At 39.6% G+C, this 22,687-nt stretch overlaps 2 protein-coding genes across 2 annotated transcripts; both read right to left on the reverse strand.

The window, feature by feature from the left end:
- Positions 1-139: 139 nt before the first annotated feature.
- On the reverse strand, positions 140-7,790 carry LOC129443007 (uncharacterized). Its single transcript, XM_073866498.1, has 3 exons — positions 7,635-7,790; positions 807-7,134; positions 140-306 (listed from the first exon to the last, which is right to left on the reverse strand). The coding sequence occupies exon 2, from the start codon at positions 6,558-6,560 to the stop codon at positions 1,062-1,064; it is 5,499 nt and encodes a 1,832-aa protein (XP_073722599.1). The 5' UTR covers positions 6,561-7,134; positions 7,635-7,790; the 3' UTR covers positions 140-306; positions 807-1,061.
- A 4,717-nt stretch (positions 7,791-12,507) lies between these two features.
- On the reverse strand, positions 12,508-14,957 carry pyyb (peptide YYb). The gene is made up of 4 exons (XM_055176304.2): positions 14,749-14,957; positions 14,395-14,582; positions 13,002-13,079; positions 12,508-12,804 (listed from the first exon to the last, which is right to left on the reverse strand). The coding sequence occupies exons 2-4, from the start codon at positions 14,580-14,582 to the stop codon at positions 12,780-12,782; spliced, it is 291 nt and encodes a 96-aa protein (XP_055032279.2). The 5' UTR covers positions 14,749-14,957; the 3' UTR covers positions 12,508-12,779.
- Positions 14,958-22,687: the final 7,730 nt, after the last annotated feature.

A 22,687-nucleotide genomic window follows, 5' to 3' on the forward strand; every position in this document is an offset into this window, starting at 1 on the left:
CTCCAGCCCGCCCCGAACCACTTTATCTATTTTTACACCCCGCGACCATTAAATAGACATACTAGGCATTGTAATGTAAGAAACAGGCTTTATTTCATCCTAAAAGTGCTTGGAAACAGCCATTAGATTACATCGCCATTGTTAGGAAGGCTTTTAAACTGTTAGGTTCTGATTCTGTATCGGACGAGTAAACCCTCCCGAGTGCCGGTCAGAGCACTAATAATGAGGAGACAGGAGTTCAGTTTAACAGATTGTATTGATGGTAAAGGGATGGAGCACAGATGCATACTCAAAGATGAACATAGTCTGAAAAATAATAGACAATAAAGATAATGAATAAACTAAAATATATATATGTATATATATATATATACCATTATGAATATTCACTACATAAATAATTAGCATTTATCATTTACATCAATGATATCTCTATTAAACAAGGAAATTATATAAACAAAACAAGGTATTTATAAGTAAACTCTCATAAACAATCCTGTCATTACTATGCCATGCCCATATATGGATTGAATAAAGACGCAGCATTTACACAAACGCAACGTAAATCTCACTCGTTTACAACTTCTCAAACACCCAAATCTTGCATCATTTGGTTATCATCATAAACCCGTAATACTGATCTGTAGCTCAATACAGAACGAATAATCATAAGAAACTTATATTAACAATCTTAATATAACAGAAAGATTACTTCAGGGCAAGTCTGGGCATGTCTGTATTATACAGCATACATGTAAAGCCGTTCAAATCGCTAATAACACAAACATAAATCACAAAAGGCTTACTTTGAGGTCAGTGACTAACATCTTGATGTTACATCTGCAGCAATCACCATCAACAAACAGTTGTTCACATCATTTAGATGACAGCTCACACAGTTCACACAGACACCACAGACAGCGGCAGCTCAACTAACTACACTGTTTACAATCGGCAGAACAGCGGCGGCTCCGGTTTCAAAATAAAAGTCCCTTTTAAAGGAGCCTTTAATACAGCCGCCCCCAAAGATGCAAGCATCTTTGCTTCCCATAAAGGCGACTTTACTTGGAGGCGTTAAGTCCATCCTTTGGTAAAGCTGGCAGGATGACCAGGCGGGCTACTGGTCTGGTATAAACTTGGTCCTTTATCTTCACATCTGCTGACCTGATATGACCATCTGGGCTTAGGTGGGTTTTGATGACTTGGCCCACAGGCCATAAGCTTCGAGGTAGTTGGGGGTCCACAATCATAACAATGGTTTTCTCCTTTAAGTCAGGAGGAGAAGCTTGCCATTTCTGCCGGGTTTGGAGACCTGGAAGATAGTCCCTCACAAACTTAGACCAGAATCGATCTGCCAGGACCTGGGAGTGTCTCCAGTACCGACGACTCAACATTTCCGATTCTGGGTAAATGACTTGAGGTAGAGATCCATCGGGCCGCCCCATTAAGAGACTATTTGGGGTCACAGGGTCGGCATCTGCCACGTCTGACGACACATATCCTAAAGGTTTTGAGTTCAGGATGGCCTCTACTTCCAGCAAGACTGTCATTAAGACCTCCTCAGGAACGGGCTGTGAACCCACAACTGTGTACAAGGCTGATTTGACAGATCTCACTTCTCTTTCCCAAACCCCACCAAAGTGAGGGGCCGATGGGGGATTAAAGCGGAAGTGTATCTTTTGTTTGGCAAGATGATGCTGTATATCAGGAACCAGTGCGGCATAAGCTTCTCGTAACTCCCTTTCACCTCCACGGAAGTTCGTACCTCGATCCGACAATAATTCTGCTGGTGTTCCTCTCCTCGCGACAAACCTTCTTAAAGCCATGAGAAATGAGTCTGTGCTCATGCTAGGGAGTAGGTCCAAATGCACAGCTCTAGTAGTCAAGCATTTGAACAGAATGCCCCAACGCTTCTCTGTTCGCCTTCCAATTTTCACAGACAGAGGGCCAAAGCAGTCAACTCCACAAGAATGGAAGGCAGGTTTATAGAGCTGAAGGCGCGCAGAGGGTAGCTCCGACATCTTAGGGATTGTCGGCTGGGCTCTCCACCTTTGACATTCAGGGCAGTCACGTTGAAACCTCCTGACAGCTTCGCGTCCTCGTAAGATCCAGTAGTATCTCCTAATTTCCGCGAACAGACGCTCAGATCCAGGATGATGCAACTGGTGGTCGTAGTGGTGAATGATCAAACGAGTGACCGGGTGATTAGAATCCAGGACTAGAGGATGCAGAACCGAATCCTGCATGTCAACAACTCTCCTTAAACGGCCTCCTACTCTCAAAAGCCCACTGGACGGATCAATTTCAGGGGCTAGGGTAACCAGCCGACTTCCAGACCTGACCGACTTTCCAGTCCGCAGCAGTTTGTAATCCTCAGGGAACGATTCCTGTTGTATCTGTTTGACAATATTGATCTCAGCCTGGCGGTAATCCTCAGCTTCTGGAGGCGTCCCTGGAGCATGGATAGCCCGAAGTTCTTGGGCAGTCATGTCCAATAACTCTTGCCAAGTGTTGTAGTTCCATTTATCAGAGTGGTCAGAAGGAAGAGGTAAGGTATTGATCCCACAGAAGACAGATTTCCGCATTTCTGCCTTGTCCTCCATGACCTCAGGTTTAGGGATTACTGGCCATTCTTTGGGATCCTGCAGGAGGAAAGAGGGACCTTGAGACCAACGGTTCTGTGCAGCAAGATATTGGAGAGGTTTCCCTTTCGTGAGATCATCAGCCGGGTTATCTGCAGAGCTGACATAATGCCATGAACACTTGTCAGTCAGTTCCTGGATCTCTGCGATTCTGTTTCCCACGAAGACCCTATAGCGACAGGACTCTGAATTCAACCACTGAAGGACCGTGGTAGAGTCGGTCCACAAGGAAACAGAATTGATGCATAAGGTCAACTCGGTCACCAGTAACTTAGCCAACTGTGCTGCAATTAGACTTCCACAGAGTTCCAGCCTTGGAATGGAGTGAGTTCGTCTAGGAGTAACACGGGAGCGTGCGATTATGAAGGACAGGTAAGTCCGACCATCCTGGTCAGTAGTTCGGAGATAAGCCACTGCTCCATAGGCTTGCTCGGAGGCATCCGAGAAGATGTGTACTTCATGAGTAGCTCTATCCATTCCAACATCAACAGGAACATAAGGACGGGGGAAAGAGACACAAGAGAGGTGTTGAAGTTCCTCCTCCCACGTATTCCAGGACTGAAGAAGTTCAGGTGGTAGGTTAGAGTCATCCCACCCTCTCTGTTTGTTCCACAGGTGCTTAATGATGACCTTTGCTCGAGTCGTATAAGGTAGGAGGAATCCCAGAGGGTCATACTGGGAAGCCAGGACCTTATAGATGTTCCTCAAAGTGGGAGTTCCATAAATCACAGGCCGGTGCTTGTAGGACAAGGTATCATGCTGCCAGTTCCAGCTTAGACCCAGCGTGGATTCAGGGACATCCGACTTCCCTTGTGTCAACCACAGTTCCACACTCGCAGATCGAGCTTCCGTCGGGAGGTGACTCAGCACACCAGGATCATTGCAGGCCCACTGGCGAATGTCAAATCCAGCTTCAGAAAGGATGTCTCGTAGTCGATTAATCAAGGTCCGAGCAGCATCAGAAGAAGGCAAACTCTGCAAGCAGTTGTCGACATAGAAACATCTTTCTACCGAGAACCGAATCGCCTCATCAGTCAGGGGGTGTTGCAGCACATGGCGCTGTACAGCGTAGGTAGCACAACATGGACTGGAAGTTGTGCCAAAGGGTAACACCTGCCATTCGAAAATCTTGGGTGCCTTATCCATCTCCAGGTCTCGCCACAGGAAACGGAGTAAAGGACGGTCCTCAGGGAGAAGACGGACCTGGTGGAACATCGCTTTGATGTCCCCACTCACAGCTACAGGATGTTCTCTGAAGCGGACCAGGACACCTAATAGCGAGGCTCCAAGGGTAGGCCCTGGCAGCAGGTACTGATTAAGGCTTTGTCCTCTGTATTGATGGGAGCAGTTAAAAACAACACGAAACTTCCCATTGTGACTGACGATGTGATGAGGGATATACCAGCTTTCAGACTGCTCAGTTACAGGGTCAGCCACTTCCTTAACTACTCCAGTATCAATGAGTTTCCTCATCTCTTCCCTATAAACCTCAGCCTTTCCAGGGTCCTTTAGCAGACGTCTTTCCACACTGCGAAGGGTAGGTAAGACCGATTCCTTAGGTGCATTCAGCAAAGGCATATCCTTCCGCCGCAGTAGAGGCGTCGCCAACCGTTTGATTCCATCGATTTCTTGAGTGAGAGTTTTAAGGTCAAGCAACTCAATAGCCCTTTGAGCCTCCTTGGACCTGGTCACCGCTTTGCCCTCCCACTGTGGAACAACATCCAACTGCCACAGTCGTTGAACATTTTGAAGAAGTTCATCCTGAGTCGGAGCAATGGAGGTAAACAGACATTGCCGTGTGGCATGAGGCCGCCCCATGGAAGGTATGGGGCCCTGAAGTGTCCATCCCAGGCGCGTATGAACCGCAGCTGGCGCACCCGGGCCGCCCCATCGCACAGGCTCTGTCGGGGTGATAAGGTGAGGTTGATCGGAACCAATAAGAAGTAATGGCTGGACATCTGTAAGCGTACGGACAGGAAGACCTCGCAGATGTCGGTACTTCTGTTGCAGTTGTTCTATGGGGTACGACTGACGCGACAGGTTAAGACGATCTGCAGTAAAGGCGTGGTTGATCTTGTAACTTTTCTGGGGTTTACAGAAAGGAGAGATCTGGAACGATACAGACGAACCATGAAGCACCTGAATATCATCCCTCACTGTTCGCAAAGGTAGGTCTTCAGGAACACCCTGAATGCCCAGCGCCTTAACAGCAGTGGAAAGCAGAATAGTCCTCTCCGACCCGTCATCAAGAAGAGCATAGGTGTCTAGTGTGCGATCTTCATAATGCAGGTTTACAGGAACTACTTTGAGCATAACCCGACCTCCAACAGAGGGCTTATCCAGAAAGAACCGATCTGAAGAAGAACTCGTCAGGCAACTCTTTTCCATGTTAGCTGAATCGTCCTTGGGAGAGGAACTGACATTCACATCATGAAGAGGACGAAGGTGGATGGCTTGACAGATATTGCAAGGCTTCTTTAGGTCACACTGGGCAGCATGGTGTGTCCTGGCGCAACGCCAACAACGGTTGTTACTGCGAATCCATGTTTTGACCTGGTCGGAGGTAAGCTTGGCAAAGGATTCACACTGACTTAGGTAATGCTCTGCCTTATCACAGAAAGGACAATAACGCTTGACTTTCACAGGCTTGGTTTGTGAAACATGAACTTTCCGAGGGATAGATGTCTCACCCTGAAATTCTCCAACACCATGCAGAATAGTTACTGTCCTCTTCGCAGAGTCTGACTTAGTATGCGAGCCCTTAGACATTGGTTCAGCATCATAGCTGTGACACCAGGTTTCGTAACGGAGCCAGTTCGAAAGGTCAACCAAATTCGGTGTTGTTCCAGGTTGGCGGAACATATGGCGCCGAAACTCAGCACGCTGCTCAGGGGGAAGCTTACCCAAAAGGCGTGCAACATGGGACCCACAACAAAGTTCCAATTCGCCGTCTTGTCCCAAGGTTCTCCATAGGCCCATGAGTGACTCCACCTGAAGAGCAAATCTTTGAAAGGCGGAGACATCACCTCGCTTTATGTCAGGACTTTCGAGCACAGAAGCGATCCTCCTCAAAGCTAACTGATGTGGTTGACCGTATTTCTCATGGAGGGCAACCATTGTATCAGTGAACGGCGTAGGTGAGTTCAGATAAGCATCCGCTATCATTTTGGCTTCCTCAAGCTTAAGGTGATCCACTAAGATCTGGTATTTGAAAAGTTCAGTGCCATCAGGGGGGAGAAGATTATCCAAAGCTATCCTAAGTCGAGCAAACTCACCCGGATCAGGACGACTAAACTTGGGAATCGTTGGGGTAGGTCCCCGGTACACATATTCAGAGCCAGAGTAAGGAGGTACAGGGCGTTGGTTGGTCTTAGCCGCTGGTGCAAAGGCTTGAGAATGCATGAATGGTGGCACTGATCCGTCTCTCTGCTTGTCGCTGTGATGGGAAGGTAAGGGCATGGTTGCAGGTGTTAATAACTCTTGGAGCTCCTTAGGGGTAGGAGGAGGAGGAAGTCCAAAAGCGTTAGGGGAATGAGACTGATATGGTGGCGCTGGTGTAGCTGAGGAAGCAAAGGAATACTTCCCAGGCCCTGGAACCAGTGATTGGTAGCTAGTTTCACCCATTTCAGACAGCGTGAGGTAGCCCATCTGTGCCCTGAGGTCATCATTAGGTTCAGGCCATGGAGGTGGCGGAAACTCAGCGAAGTGTCTATCCTCCGCTAAGGTTGTGGATTCATGCGGCTTCATAGAGCGCCAGTATACGTTTGACGCCACAGGCTTTGTAGGCGAGGGAATCTGGCATATGGCTTGTTTGAAGTCGGCGCGAAGAGACTGAGCCACCTGAACTAATTCTCTGACTTCTGCACGGACTTCTCTCAGCTCCAGTAAGTCTGCCTGAAATGACTGGTGGGTCCGCATTAGTTGTACACGCTCACATCGCAGGCGCTGTAGCTCACTGTCTTGTGAAGAGGTAGTGATATCAGCCGTTCGAGTTAAAGTGAAGGATGATTAAGGTATTTCAGGATGTTGTGGAGTCTTATTACCCAAGGACAGGATCGGTGAGTCTTTGGAACAGACCCTGGCATCACCAAGGGAGGTGGCATAAGGTTGGAAGGATGGGGGAGGAGTCCGGTGGACAGGTGCCTCCCAAGTCTGTCGGGCATCATCCTCAGCGATATGTCTGCCTCGGGTATATTGCACATCATACTGCTGTAGGTAGGCTGGAGGACGAGTATGGCGTTTTGGGCGAGCTCCTCCAATAATCTCCTCATCAGATTCCATTACGTCAGAAGGCAATACTCGATCCGGCTCGAAGGACCAAATTTTGTTAGGAAGGCTTTTAAACTGTTAGGTTCTGATTCTGTATCGGACGAGTAAACCCTCCTGAGTGCCGGTCAGAGCACTAATAATGAGGAGACAGGAGTTCAGTTTAACAGATTGTATTGATGGTAAAGGGATGGAGCACAGATGCATACTCAAAGATGAACATAGTCTGAAAAATAATAGACAATAAAGATAATGAATAAACTAAAATATATATATGTATATATATATATATACCATTATGAATATTCACTACATAAATAATTAGCATTTATCATTTACATCAATGATATCTCTATTAAACAAGGAAATTATATAAACAAAACAAGGTATTTATAAGTAAACTCTCATAAACAATCCTGTCATTACTATGCCATGCCCATATATGGATTGAATAAAGACGCAGCATTTACACAAACGCAACGTAAATCTCACTCGTTTACAACTTCTCAAACACCCAAATCTTGCATCATTTGGTTATCATCATAAACCCGTAATACTGATCTGTAGCTCAATACAGAACGAATAATCATAAGAAACTTATATTAACAATCTTAATATAACAGAAAGATTACTTCAGGGCAAGTCTGGGCATGTCTGTATTATACAGCATACATGTAAAGCCGTTCAAATCGCTAATACCACAAACATAAATCACAAGAGGCTTACTTTGAGGTCAGTGACTAACATCTTGATGTTACATCTGCAGCAATCACCATCAACAAACAGTTGTTCACATCATTTAGATGACAGCTCACACAGTTCACACAAACACCACAGACAGCGGCAGCTCAACTAACTACACTGTTTACAATCGACAGAACAGCGGCGGGTCCGGTTTCAAAATAAAAGTCCCTTTTAAAGGAGCCTTTAATACAGCCATGTAAACGGGCAACAAGATACGCTTATGAACCATAGAAACCAGCATAGTCATATTAATAACAAGATAGGATAATGATACACATTTTCAAAGCAGCGTTTGTATTCATCTGTATAGAAGAACTACAAATACCTCTACATTAGATTTAGCAGTTTGACCTCCTTTTTCTTTTTAGGGATGTAAATTCCCGACCTTAATTTCCCTGCACTTCGTCTTCAATCTTCACTTTTATTTCTCCGTTTGTTTTGTTGTGTGGCTGGCGGCAGGAGCTGCTTGGCACTTTCGTGAGGTCAGAGGTTTAGGCACATTGCGCAAGTTAAGTTGCTACGTAGGCCTACATATTGTAACCTGACGAATAATATAATAAAATATGAAAATATATATTCCCAAATATTTCATATAAGCTATATATGCACGCAACATACAGATTTTTTATGACCTACCCATCCCACGGATAAAGTGACAATTACTTTACCCGCCCCAACCAGTGCAAAATGGCGACTTTGATGTCAGGGGACCCCGATGTGTAAATAATAACGGCTCATTCATAGGTTATAAAAACATAACAGTTCATTATGTAAGGTCTTTATACACCATTGATAGTATAGATATTATATTGCATTTCTGTAAGGAAGAAATCCTCCTAAAAGTTACATAGTGCATTTTTAAAATACATAAGAATCAAAATTAATAAAGTAATATCATGTTTTTGTTTATTTAGTGGAATATTTTGTAGGCTTTGTATATTTTTTTACATTGTTGTTTATATGATTTTACATTTGAAAGATAACAGTACAAAACAAACTACACTATATAAACTGTTATCCATTAAAGGGGACATATTATGAGATTTTTTTAAGATGTATATTTATAGCATGTTAAAATTGCCACTTTGTAGGCCTGAGCAAAAGTGTGCCGTTTTTTGGGTGTGTCATTGAAAATGCAAATGAGCGGATGAAGTGCAAAAACTGATCACAATGATGGTGGTTTGTTGCAATTGAAACTCAATTGTGCTGTGAATTATTTCTCTCTCTCTGTAATAAATGGCTGTGCCGTGGTTGGATAGTGCAGATAAAGGGGGCTGTATTATCCTATTCTGACATCACAATAGGAGCCAAATTACAATGACCTATTTTTTTCACATGCTCGCAGCGAATGGTTTACCAAAACTAAGTTACTTGGTTGATCTTTTTCACATTTTCTAGGTTGATAGAAGCACTGGGGAGGGACACAATTATAGCACTTAAACATGGAAAAGTCAGATTTTCATTATATGTCCCCTTTAAAACAATCACTATGGTAGTTTTTCACTTTTTGCGATTTTTGGCTTCTGATTTAGCTAAATACATATTTTCTGGAAGAGCTGTATGTCTCGCATTTGTGTCTGAATCTATTATTTTCTTTTGCTGGATTTGTTTGGTTTTGGGTTCGCACACCAAGAAAGTTTTTAAGACTTTGAATTATACAGTGAGGTCGATAAATATTGGTACATCGACACAATACTAACATTTTTGGCCCTATGCACCACCACAATGGATTTGAAATTAAACTAACAAGTTGTGCTTTAACTGCAGACGGTATTTACATCCAATTTAGGTGAACGGTGTAGGAATTACAACAGTTTGCAATGCATATGTGCCTCCCACTTGTTAAGGGACCAAAAGTAATGGGACAGAATAATACTCATAAATCAAACTTTCACTTTTTTAATACTTGGTTCCAAATCCTTTGCAGTCAATTACAGCCTGAATTCTGGAACGCATAGACATCACCAGACGCTGGGTTTTCATCTCTGCCAGGCCTCTACTGCAACTGTCTTCAGTTCCTGCTTGTTCTTGGGGTATTTTCCTTTCAGATTTGTCTTCAGCAAGTGAAATGCATGCTCAATCGGATTCAGGTCAGGTGGTAGACTTGGCCATTGCATAACATTCCACTTTTTTCCCTTAAAAAACTCTTTGGTTGCTTTTGCAGTATGCTTTGGGTGATCTGCACTGTCCAATGACTTCTGAAGCATTTGGCTGAATATGAGCAGATAATATTGCCCGAAACACTTCAGAATTCACTCTGCTGCTTTTGTCAGCAGTCACATCATTAATAAATACAAGAGAACCAGTTCCATTGGCAGCCATACATGCCCACGCCATGACACTACCACCACCATACTTCACTGATGAGGTGGTGTGCTTAGGATCATGAGCAGTTCCTTTTCTTCTCCATACTCTTCTCTTCCCATCACGCTGGTACAAGTTGATCTTGGTCTCATCTGTCCATAGGATGTTGTTCCAGAACTGGCTTTTATGTTGTTTGGCAAACTCTAATCTGGCCTTCCTGTTTTTGAGGCTCACCAGTGGTTTAGATCTTTTGGTGAACCCTCTGTATTCACGCTGGTGAAGTCTTCTCTTGATTGTTGACTTTGACACACATACACCTACCTCCTGGAGAGTGTTCTTGATCTGGCCAACTGTTGTGAAGGGGGTTTTCTTCACCAGGGAAAGAATTCTTCGGTCATCCACCACATTTGTTTTCCGTGGTTTTCCGCTTTTGGTGTTGCTGAGCTCACCGCTGCGTTCCTGCTTTTTAAAGACACACTATGCAGTTATTTTACCTTAATATAAAAGCTTCAAAGTTATTTTAGTGGTAAACAAAGTCATAGTAGGGCGAATCATCCTCCTGTTGAAGCTCGGGGAGGACGCCGCTAGCAAAACCAGCAATGCAAGCTTGAGAGAACCGCCCCTGACAAATCTCGCGAGAATCACGACTTGCTTTACGGCAACGACGTCACGCACGTTAGGCCTGTTCGACTTCGTGCGGCGCCGCAAGAACCGACCGCCGGACGACGCCAAAGTACCGCGAGAATGATCTGAGACGGCTCTTTGACGTCATCCGGCTGTCGGTTCTTGCAGCGCCGCATGAAGTCGATCAAGCCTATAACAACAACTGCACGCGCGAATTTGAGACGTGAGGCAAAACGATTTAAAAGTTAAGAAATCGCGTTCGGAAGAGAGTAAGAAAAGGAAAAGAGAATCTGACCGCGTTAGGAACCAGACAAGAGTTCCACTCGGTCAGGTTTTTACTCGTTGGCGTGAGCTAAAAGACAGCACTGGATGGGATGCTGATCTGTCGATCTTGTTAATGGACTAGTAAGTAAATCTCTTATTTGTAAACTTGTTTGCGGTCTATGTTGTATGTTGTTGCGCTTGCTTGTAGTATGTCATGCGATTATCACATAATAATATCTCACATAATAATCAGGACATAAATAAGCCTAGAGGTTGTAAATAGTGTAAACATGCACAATTTGCAAACTATAATGATAAATAGCAATAATCATGTATAGTGACATTATAACGAACAATGTTATGAAATAATGCAACGTACACAATTAACTTTGTCATGGCATTTTGTAATGTTTACATTACAATAAAAGAACACAAATGAAATGATACAGTAGACACAGACGAGCAATCATGTAAAAACGTTATAAGCCAGCAAACGCGGTAGGCTACTTTATTATTATATGCACTCTACACTTGGAAAAAACTTCTTATTATCCTATTACCATCATCTGTAGTTTAGTAGACTATTCAGTAGCCTAATATTTGTATGAAATTGTGAAACACTACCTGGTCATTATCTTCGGAGGTGTACTAGAGTGAAAATTGCATAGAGCGCCTTTAAGAATGTTCCAAAGAGTTGTTTTGGCCACGTCTAAGTTTTTGCTATCTCTCTGATGGGTTTGTTTAGTTTTTTCAGCCTAATGATGGCTTGCTTCTCTGTTAGTGACAGCTCTTTGGATCTCATCTTGACAGTTGACAGCAACAGATTCCAAATGCAAATAGCACGCTTGAAATGAACTCTGGACCTTTTATCTGCTCATTGTAATTGGGATAATGAGGGAATAACACACACCTGGCCATGGAACAGCGGAGGAGCCAATTGTCCCATTACTTTTGGTTCCTTAAATTGGGACATTCCACTTTTTTGGAAAATATGCTAATTTTCCAGCTCCCCTGAGTTAAACATTTGATTCTTGCTGTTTTGGAGTCCGTTCGGCTGGTCTCCGGGTCTGGCGCTAGCACTATTAGCATAGCTTAGCACAATCCATTGAATCTAATTAGACCATTAGCATCACGCTAAAAATAACCAACGAGTTTTGATATTTTTCCTATTTAAAACTTGACTCTTCTGTAGTTACATAGTGTAAGACCGACAGAAAATTAAAAGTTGCAATTTTCTAGGCATATCTACCAAAAAAGTGTAATGTCCCTTTAACAAATGGGAGGCACATATGCAAACTGTTGTAATTCCTACACCGTTCACCTGATTTGGATATAAATACCTTCACATTAAAGCAGTCTGCAGTTAAAGCACAACTTGTTTGTTTCATTTCAAATCCATTGTGGTGGTGTATAGAGCCAAAAATTTTAGAATCATGTCGATGTCCCAATATTTATGGACCTGTAATTGGTGCTATACCTTTCCTAACTCTATTATGATGCTGGCCAGACATTAAAAAATCAAATATTGTTGACTTTCTCCACCTAGTGGTGGTACAGAGATGAACCAATTCAAACTGTGTCGTGCTTTGAAGTACAAACTTGGTCAAAAAGTTAAATAGATGATTCATATGTTAAGTGTATACATAAAGTACGAAGTCAAGTGTTGGACATTCAATTATTCTTTAATTTCAATTTGTCAGAGAATAATAAATTATTTACAATTGTCTTTCACAAAGCATAAATTAAACCATGAGATGAAGAGAGACAGAGAGAGAAACAGAAAGAAGAGCACAAGAGAGATTATGAGGTGTTTTAAAGCCCTCTCTGTAAAGAGGGTTCGGCTCATTCTGGTTTCAGTAAACTCATTTATGATCACTCAGATGAATGGATGAAGAAAGCCAGTGCACCAGCTAAGAGGAGGAGAGACGAGTGACATCACCAAACCAGACTGTCTTCAACACTGCACAGAAACAAAGATGAGATATAACAAGTTGGTGCAAAGCACTGAGATCATGGATTTCATTCCCAAAGAACACATGAGAGTGTATTCATTAAAACTACTGTCAATTTAATGCAAAATGCATTGATATTATTTAAATTTGAAGTCACAAGCATGAGATTAACAAGCACATTTTCGGTTGTATTATCTTTGCTCACCGGGGTCTGAAGTCTTGTTCATCATCACCAAACAGCAGCTCGGCCACAGCATCCTCAGGAGTCGATCTCTTCCCATATCTGAAGAATAAGACAGTATCAAATACAGTCCACAACATGAGTCTCTGAAGATATCAGAATTTACAACTGCAGTAAGCACTGGACAGGGCATTTACATATAAGAGTATACAAAGAAAATCTCTTTTTGGCACCACATGTGAACAAAAATAACACATGATCATCACCATTTAATTGTGGCCTTTTGGGGTTAAATTTCTTGCTGAAAATATCAGGGTGCATCTGCAGCACACGTCACGAGAGACAAATCAGCAGACATGTTAATCCCACTTAATAACAATCTATCTTAAAACGCAGCAGAATAATGAGGGGTTGCGTACAGGTTGAAGGAGATCTGGCAACGCAGCCCACCCCTCGCACATATGCTGGAGTTCAGATAAAAAATACATTGTGGTTAAGCCATAAACATAAATTGAGGTTTTGCAGATACATCCGTGAATTTTGTTTTTGGTTGTTAATCCAAAAAAAACAAATTGGAAGCTCTTTCAGAATACAATACTCCTCTAAAGCATCTTTGCAAAGAGTAAGCAATGCAAAGTTGACAGTTGAGATGTAAAGTAAATGAGAAACAAACAGTGGGAGGCACCAAGAGCCCATCCAAAAATGTATTGGGGTACTTCTAGAGCATGGAAGTACCATAGTAAAAGTACCATATCATGAAAGTACCATACGATACTATTCTGTATCGTGGTATATATCAAAGTGCAAGGATATTGCCATCTAATTACTGTACAATGATGCCGCCACAGTACTTTTTGTAAGAGATACTGAAACAAATTTAGACAAATCTAATATGGGCTCAAATAATACACCGCAGACTGGAAAACTGACTGAAATGGTGCCATTAAAATGAACATCATATTCTCCAGACGGGAAAACGCATTGGGCCATTAGATGTTTTTCACTCTTTTATACCAGTATACTGTTTCAAGGATTAAAATATAATCTCTCATATTTGCGGTAGTGCCACAACATACTGTAACACAATGAGCTTCATTAGTGTCTACATTTCCATTTCTGAGTAAATCACTTGAGTAAAAATCCACCTTACATACATTTTTTTTGCACTGAATTAAAAGTGACAATTTAGGAACAGTTTAATATTTACAATTTGCACTATATATATATATAAATGTGTAATAAAATTTAAATAATGTATGAAATATATAATATACAAATGAAAGAGGTAAATTAATGTACTTTAGTCAATTCTTTGTAGAATTATACAACATAATAATAAAAGAAAAAGTTTATAATGTAAGTTTTCAAATGTAGTAAGTCCACCATAACATTAATATTGCTGTTAGTTTTGTCTCACCTCTGTCGTGTGATGAGGTTGATGTAGTGCCGTAGTGCTGTGTGATATTTGGCCAGCTCCTCTGGACCCATGTCTCCAGCCGGAGGTTCAGGTTTGGGTGGGTAAGCTTCAGCCAGGCTGCTCAGACACACTACAACACACATGACAAGAGCCGCCAGCACGGTCCAGGATCTCATTGCACTTGCCATCTAAAAAACAGAGATATACAGAATGTGCAAAGTCAAAATAATAACTTTTGTCGTCACATTATCACATTAATGTATTATGGAGCTCTCCGTGGTCCTGATGAAGTTCTCATCATCAGCTAAATGCCTCGTTCAGGATCTTTGCTCAAAGCAGCAGAATTCAACTTACTGTGTATTAGATGTTCAGGTCCCAGAAGGATCACAGAGAGTTGATGCTGGCTGTTGGAGTTCTGTTTCTCTCTCTGAATCGGGATGCTTTTATAGCTCCTGAGACCCCAGTGGGAGGTTCAGACCCCACCCATGACTTACACACATCTAATGAGTCATTGGCACAAGATATCCAACACTTGACATATCTGACCTCCTCTAAACATTAATAAGAATGATACATATGATGCTATGGAATAAAGTGAAATGAATGACATCATTGCTAACTTACTGTAAGCTCATTGTTTTATTTTTTTTAAATACCACATACCTTGTAGATTTTATCCTATATATATATTTATATATAAATACTTTTTCTTTCACTATTGTGTCATATAATACTACAAAGAATTGACTAATGTACATTCATTTACCTCTTTCATTTGTATATTATATATTTCATACATCATTTAAACTTTAATAAATGTTATTAATATATATATATACACATATATATTTTTTTTAAATAGGCTATGTAATTGCCTATATTGTATAAATACTAAATCAATTTGAATAAAATAATATCTACTAAACCAGATATTGACATGTTAAAATGTTATTTTATTAAACAAAACTCATTGGGGCAGTTTCCTGGACAGGGAATTTAATTTCAAACCACTTTGCACTGACATATTTTAACATATATCAGAACCATTGTTTTGTCTCACGATGCAACATGATCTCACGGAAAGTTGTGTTATAGTCACAAAAATCTTTATTAATTTATTCATGTCCATGACACGAAATTCATCTTTATTCGTGCCTTGAGTAAATAGTTTTTCGTGTCTGTTGCACGAATTTCTTTTTCGTGTCATTTTATGTATTGTTTTCTCTTTTTTTATATTTTTAAATCATTGTCGCTTGGTGTTAGATTTGGGGATTGTTTAATGTATGCTTTGTAAAACTACCCAAATGTCCTAAAATAACTAAGACCTAGTCCTGGATTAATTTAAACCCTGTCTGGGAAACCACCCCATAAATTTGTCCAGTGGATTAAATGGTTATAATGGGAATTGTATTGGTTTCAATAGAAATTATAATGGTCTCTTTGGGTCTTTAATGGTAATGTGTTGGATTTTATTGGTGGGGTGTAACCTGCTAAATTGGAACCAACATAATACCATAAAATCATACTGGAATGAGGTCCAAAACACACTACATAAAGGGATTTTGTACTGTATATTTGTAGTTTATGTCAGCAGGGTTAACTTAAATTTAGGTTAATAGTTGGCCTTTACGAGTTTATAGATGAATAGCTGAATGAACACACTGTAAAAAATACTTTGCTGCCTTAAAATTTTTTGTTGAATCAACTCGGATTTACAAGTCATTTCAACTTACTATTATTTATCTTGACTAGAAATTAGTTGTTATAACTACATTTGAGTTGTTATAACTTATAAAATTTAGTTGACTTTTCCCAACTATTTTTATAAGTTGTAACAACTCATCTCTGTTGACATGACTTGTAAATCTGAGTTGATTTAACAAAAAATTTTAAGGCAGCAAAGTATTTTTACAGTGTACAGTTTTACCGCACATCCAGCAGAGGGCGCAGCTGCGTAAACCATGCACGCGCCTGTAGAAAACGCCAGTTCGTGCTCGTCTCACCTCGTTTAATCCAATTTGCAATTAACAACGTAAAACTGTAATCACAGAACACTATTGTCGTACCATCACGAACCCACACATTTGTTGAACGAGCTGTACAAAAGAAGTGATGAACTAAGTTAACCATTTCAGATTGTGATTCAAAGGTCTGAGAACGAGCGATGACATGCAGGCATAGCAAGACTTTCTCTCAAATCTTTAATTGTAATTCATTCATAATAAAAAAACCCTGGAAGCAAAGAAAAGTTAAAACGTTAATTATACACCATTGATTTTTTTAGGCCTAAATAAGGCAGAGGACTTGAATCAATAAAGCTCTTGACTGAATCAGTTAACTAATCAGTAGAATTAATCTGCAAGGGTTTATAATTAGACCACACTAACCATCTGATCTGTAAATGACAAACCAGTAACTGTAATTATTGCTAATCAGATCTGGGAAATATAATGTAGCGATATCAATGAACAGACAATTGTAAAGATATATTCATGGATTATTTAGTCTCCATTATTTACAATACCATTAGGAACCATCAAACCATTACAAAATTTGGGTAATATTCCAGTAGGATTTCATGCCTGTTTAAACCTAATACATTGCTAGAGTCCATTAAAGTCCATTATAGTTTCCTTTAAAAAACAATACAATTCCCATTATAACCATTAAATCCATTAGAACCTCTGTAATGGTTTCTCTTGTGTTTCGCAGTGGTGAAATCATGGTAATATACTGCAAAAAATCTCAGGGATAGCACCTAAACTTTCTGTGCTTAGTATTACCCTTGTATGAAGTATAAATCTGAAGCAGGCAGCAATATATGTAGTGTGTATTTAATAATGCTGGGTTATTTTCAACCCAGTGTTGGGCCAAAAAGCAACAACCCGTTGAGTTGTAATTAAAAAATGCTGGGTTATTTTCAACCCTTGATTAAAAAATGGACAAACTGAGCGGTTGGGTTAAATTAAACAAAGAGTTGTTTATATTTTACCCAACAACTGGTTAAAACAACTCAGCATAGGTTTAGAGTTCACTTACTCCCTGAGCACACATATATACGCAGATCAGATTGAAGTGTAAATCTTAATGTCAGGGTTGATCATAAAGGTTTATGGAAACTACATTAATCTCACCACTGGCCTGTACGGGTGATTCTCACGAAACCATTGAAACACCACGGCACTAATGATTTTAGCTTTAAAATGTGTAATATAGTAACATTAAAAAGCATCAGAATTAACACAATACCTTGCACAATGTGTGATTTCAACATAAGAATTTATAATTGTAAATTTTATCTCATTTTATGCTGAAATTCTCATTACCGCAATGTGTCCGGCTGTGTTTGAACATGCGTTATGTTGTAATTTAATCAAATTAACACAAAAATATTAAGAAAAAAAATGGATGTTTTGCTAGACTACTTTAGATGACAGAAAAAATATTTACTGAATATTCATGTATAATAATAATGAAGAAAAATTAGGAAAATGATGTGTCCATGCCTGATGTTCTCATCCTCCGCAACACTTTTTGAGAACAGTTTAAGCACACATACAGAATTTTAATAAAGTTTGATTTTTTTTGTGACCAAGCACATGGACCAGTTACTTCAAGATGGCTACCAGGTAAGATCATTTTTTTTACAGTTAATATGAAATATTGTCTTGTCAGAATGCTTACACGACATTTTGATTATCATTACCGCAACATATGCTTATTAAATGTTAATTTAATTAATAGAAGCATAATACTTTGATTTTAAATGCATGTGCAGAATCTCCAAATTATGTTCTTTCAGGTTTGTCATGTCATTTTGAAAATATGTCAGTGTTGATGTTTTCTGACTGTTGCGGTAATGAGATTTTTTAGGACTAATTTTTTAAATTATGTTACAAATAGTGTTAAATGATAAGTAAAAGTTTTTAAATTAATGTTCCCATTTACTCCAGACTTTGTTTTTCAATGTCTGGTGGGAAAAAAAGTAAATTTAAGCAATTTTTACATTTTCATGCTTGACATTTTTAAAACCAAGTTTTCGTGAGAATCACCCGTACATTGCTGTCATGAGAAACCTTAAGAGCAAATCTGAACGAAAAGAAAATGTTTGTGTTAGATGTTAATAAATCAGCCTTCGATGTGTGTTCAAAGCCATATGTTGATGCAGATTGCCGTTTTCTTGTAATCACGCACGACTCACTGAAACATTTTCCAATGCTTCTGTTATAAAATTCTTAATATAGTCTCATAGAGTCGTCCGATCCTGGTCCCTAAACCTGTCTAACAATAAAAGTCAATGAGAGGAAACAACAAACAGTAGATATTGATACCCCACTTCAGCTTATCAATGTGAATAAACAATGAGAAAGCTGTGTTAGATAAGACGGGCATGAGTCTGCGTCTATGATAACTTTACAAACAGCAGTATGTAATGTTCATCCAAAGAGCGATTACTGTTGGGATGAGAGGGAGCGCTGTGGATAAATGTGCTTTATAAACTCAACCAAATGTTCTGATCTGACCGCTCTGTGTACTAAATGTTGATATTTTAATGTCAGAATCAATAAGGTTGTATTTTTTATTAATGGTGTCATGGTGTACAGTACAGTATCGATTTAAGATTATAGTGGGTTCATGTCCACTAGGCTTTAAATGTAATTATGATCTGAAGAATCATAAAAGTATGTTTGGAAAATAAAGACAGGTTTACAGAATATAGACATAAAACAAAAAAGTTTACAATTTCTTGTTTGGTTAGTTACAAGTATGCTATACTGTGAGCACGGTAGATGCTTTAAAGGTGCCAAAGAATGCATTGAAATAATATTTTAAATTGTTTTCTGATATCTACATAGAAGGTATGCGGCTTTATTAAGTGCAAAAATTATCCGGAAATGTTTTACATGTCCATTTACAACCCTCGGATATGTCCTTTGAATAATCTATTATTACCTTATTTAAAATGGTCATTAATAATAATGTTGAGCTCTGCTCTGATTGGCTGTTTCACAGAGTGGCTCAACAGACCTTATGTTTGAGCCTGTATCAGATTTTCAGGAATAATCAATTGTTTGGAGATTGTTAATGGACGTTTAAACTAGCATTAACTAGCATATAGCGCTAACTCAACAGTCACTAAATTGTACTTAATTTAATGTTGTGGGCGCACATCTCGACTGTTACGTCACAATCGGTGTTATGTTGAGATTGGCCTGCTTTCCAGCTGTCTTTTGCATGAGGTTTATATAAGAAGGAGGAAACAATTGCGTTTGAGGCTCACGATATGTCATTAGCATCTATGCCTAGGTAAATACAGTTTTACATTCTACAGCATCTTTAAAGAAAACATCTGCCAAATGCTGGACTTCAGACAGAATAAAATCTGTTTCCAAACAAGTAGAAACAATGGACATCTTAAAATTTTTACAGAGGTCAGAGGAGAATGGGCCGACTGATTCAAGCTGATAGAAGAGCAACTTTGACTGAAATAACCACTCGTTACAACCGAGGTATGCAGCAAAGCATTTGTGAAGTCACAACACGCACAACCTTGAGGCGGATGGGCTACAACAGCAGAAGACCCCACCGGGTACCACTCAACTCCACTACAAATAGGAAAAAGAGGCTACAATTTGCACAAGCTCACCAAAATTGGACAGTTGAAGACTGGAAAAATGTTGCCTGGTCTGATGAGTCTCGATTTCTGTTGAGCCATATTCAGATGGTAGAGTCAGAATTTGGCGTAAACAGAATGAGAACATGGATCCATCATGCCTTGTTACCACTGTGCAGGCTGGTGGTGGTGGTGTAATAGTGTGGGGGATGTTTTCTTGGCACTCTTTAGGCCCCTTAGTGCCAATTGGGAATCTTTTAAATGCCACAGCCTACCTGAGCATTGTTTCTGACCATGTCCATCCCTTTATGACCACCATGTACTCATCCTTTGATGGCTACTTCCAGCAGGATAATGCACCATGTCACAAAGCTTGAGTCATTTCAAATTGGTTTCTTGATCATGAAAATGAGTTCACTGTACTAAAATGGCCCCCACAGTCCCCAGATCTTAACCCAATAATGCATCTTTGGGATGTGGTGGAACGGGAGCTTCGTGTCCTGGACGTGCATCCCACAAATCTCCATCAACTGCAAGAAGCTATCCTATCAATATGGGCCAACATTTTTAAAGAATGCTTTCAGCAGCTTGTTGAATTAATGCCATGTAGAATTAAGGCAGTTCTGAAGGCGAAAGGGGGTCAAACACAGTATAAGTATGGTGTTTCTAATAATCCTTTAAGTGAGTGTATGTATTAATCATTTGTACAATATTACATTTTGTTTTAAAATTTGCAGCCAAACAGTTCAAAATAAACATTTTCATTAAATATTTGTTATGTTACTGTGTATTCAAAATAATGCAAAACGCCTAAACACAGTTGACATAGAACTTCTAGGTTCTGTTTATAGGTAATTAACATATACTTAAAATGTACACTGCCCTGTATTCATACAATTCTTTTTTTTTTTTAAGTCCCTGTAATAACTCAACTACCTGGAATCATAACTGCTATTCTTAAATCCTAAACATATATTAAGCCACTTTGAAGTCACCAAACAAAACTATCAGACAGCAAACAGACGACACTAACAGCGCTGAGAGACGTTCACCGCTACGACTCAAAGCAAAAGCCTACAACAACAACTTTGAAGAACAAACTAAAAAGCCATTTATGAACCTGAAAATGTAGGCTACATGCAGTCATTTATTGTTAAATCTCTGCTACCAGGTCCTTCCACTTACGCACTTAAAATCCTGAAATTTCCTGTGTTTATGACATCTCTGTTATCTCAGGAGTGATGTTACATTGAAGTGTTATCAGAGTTATCTTGTGTGTTATTTCCTCACTGATGTGAGCAGAGTGCTACAGTAGCGCTCATGTGTGTTTACATGAACTCATTCAGTGCCGAGTAACGACAACCAAAACAATTTGATGAAAAAATAAATAAATACTGATAATTAAAAGGTCAGTCCAAAAAATAGCTTATTGTCTTTAATTTCCAATGAGTTTAGTGATTTGAATGATCCATCCTCTGATGAGTGAATATTAATTTCAAATACGTCAAATTACAGACTTTCTAAAAGTATGTGCATTAGTATGACCTACTGAGGTATTTACAAGTGATATGTTACAGTGATATGCTTAGATCCCTTCTAAAATTTAAAGTTATTTTTAAAATAAATTTATTGACAGGGTTACTGCTGACCTCACGCAGTATTTTTCCACCTCTAAAGTACTACATTTATTCAGCCCTACAATTAAGTGTGGAAATTGTTTATAAGGAATGCAAACTAAAGCCTATATAGATGTTGCTTTAATTCCTCAGGTAAATCAATTGAGTTGTTAAGTCTTAAGTTCGTCTCAGATATTCCTCCTACAATACCAATAATAGTTAGGCATAGGATTAATATGAATGTGGACATGAAATGTTTGAATCTCACTGCAAAAAAATGACTTTCTTTCTTTGTATTTTTGTCTTGTTTTCAGTAAAAATATCTAAACATTCCCAAACCAAGATGCACTTTCTTGATAAGCAAAATGACCTGAGAAAATAAGAAATATTATACAATTTAATTGAATTAGTGCTTAAAACAAGCAAAAATATCTGCCAATGGGGAGAAAAATAATCTTGAAATAAGTTTACTTTTTTCTTAAACAATTAATTCAAAATAAATGTTCTTACTGCAATGGCAGATTTGTTTGCTTGTTTTAAAGGGGTCATAGCGTGACTTTTTCCATGTTTAAGTGCTATAATTGGGCCCCTAGTGCTTCTATCAACCTAGAAAATGTGAAGAAGATCAACCCAGTAATTTAGTTTGGGTAAGCTATTTTCTGCAAGCATGTGAAAAATTAGGTCGTTCAGATTTTGCCTGTTTTGTGAGGTAGGTAGCAAGGCGGATTACAATAATACCGCCCCCTTTATCTGCACTATCCAACCACAGCACTGCCATTTAGTGCAGAGAGAAAGAGGGAGACAGAAAATAATTGCCGGCACAATTGAGTTTCAAATACAACAAACCACCATCATTGTGATCAGTGTTTGCACTTAATCCGCTCATTTGCATTTTAAATGACACACCCAAAAACGGCACACTTTTGCTCATAGGCCTACAAAGTGACAATTTTAACATGCTGTAATTAATTATTTGTGGGGTATTTTGAGCTAGAACTTCAATTATGCACTCTGGGGACACCAAAGATTAAGTTTACATCTTTAAAATATCTCATAATATGAC

Source organism: Misgurnus anguillicaudatus, chromosome 4 (genome assembly GCF_027580225.2).
Source record: "Misgurnus anguillicaudatus chromosome 4, ASM2758022v2, whole genome shotgun sequence".
Lineage (NCBI taxonomy): Eukaryota > Metazoa > Chordata > Actinopteri > Cypriniformes > Cobitidae > Misgurnus > Misgurnus anguillicaudatus.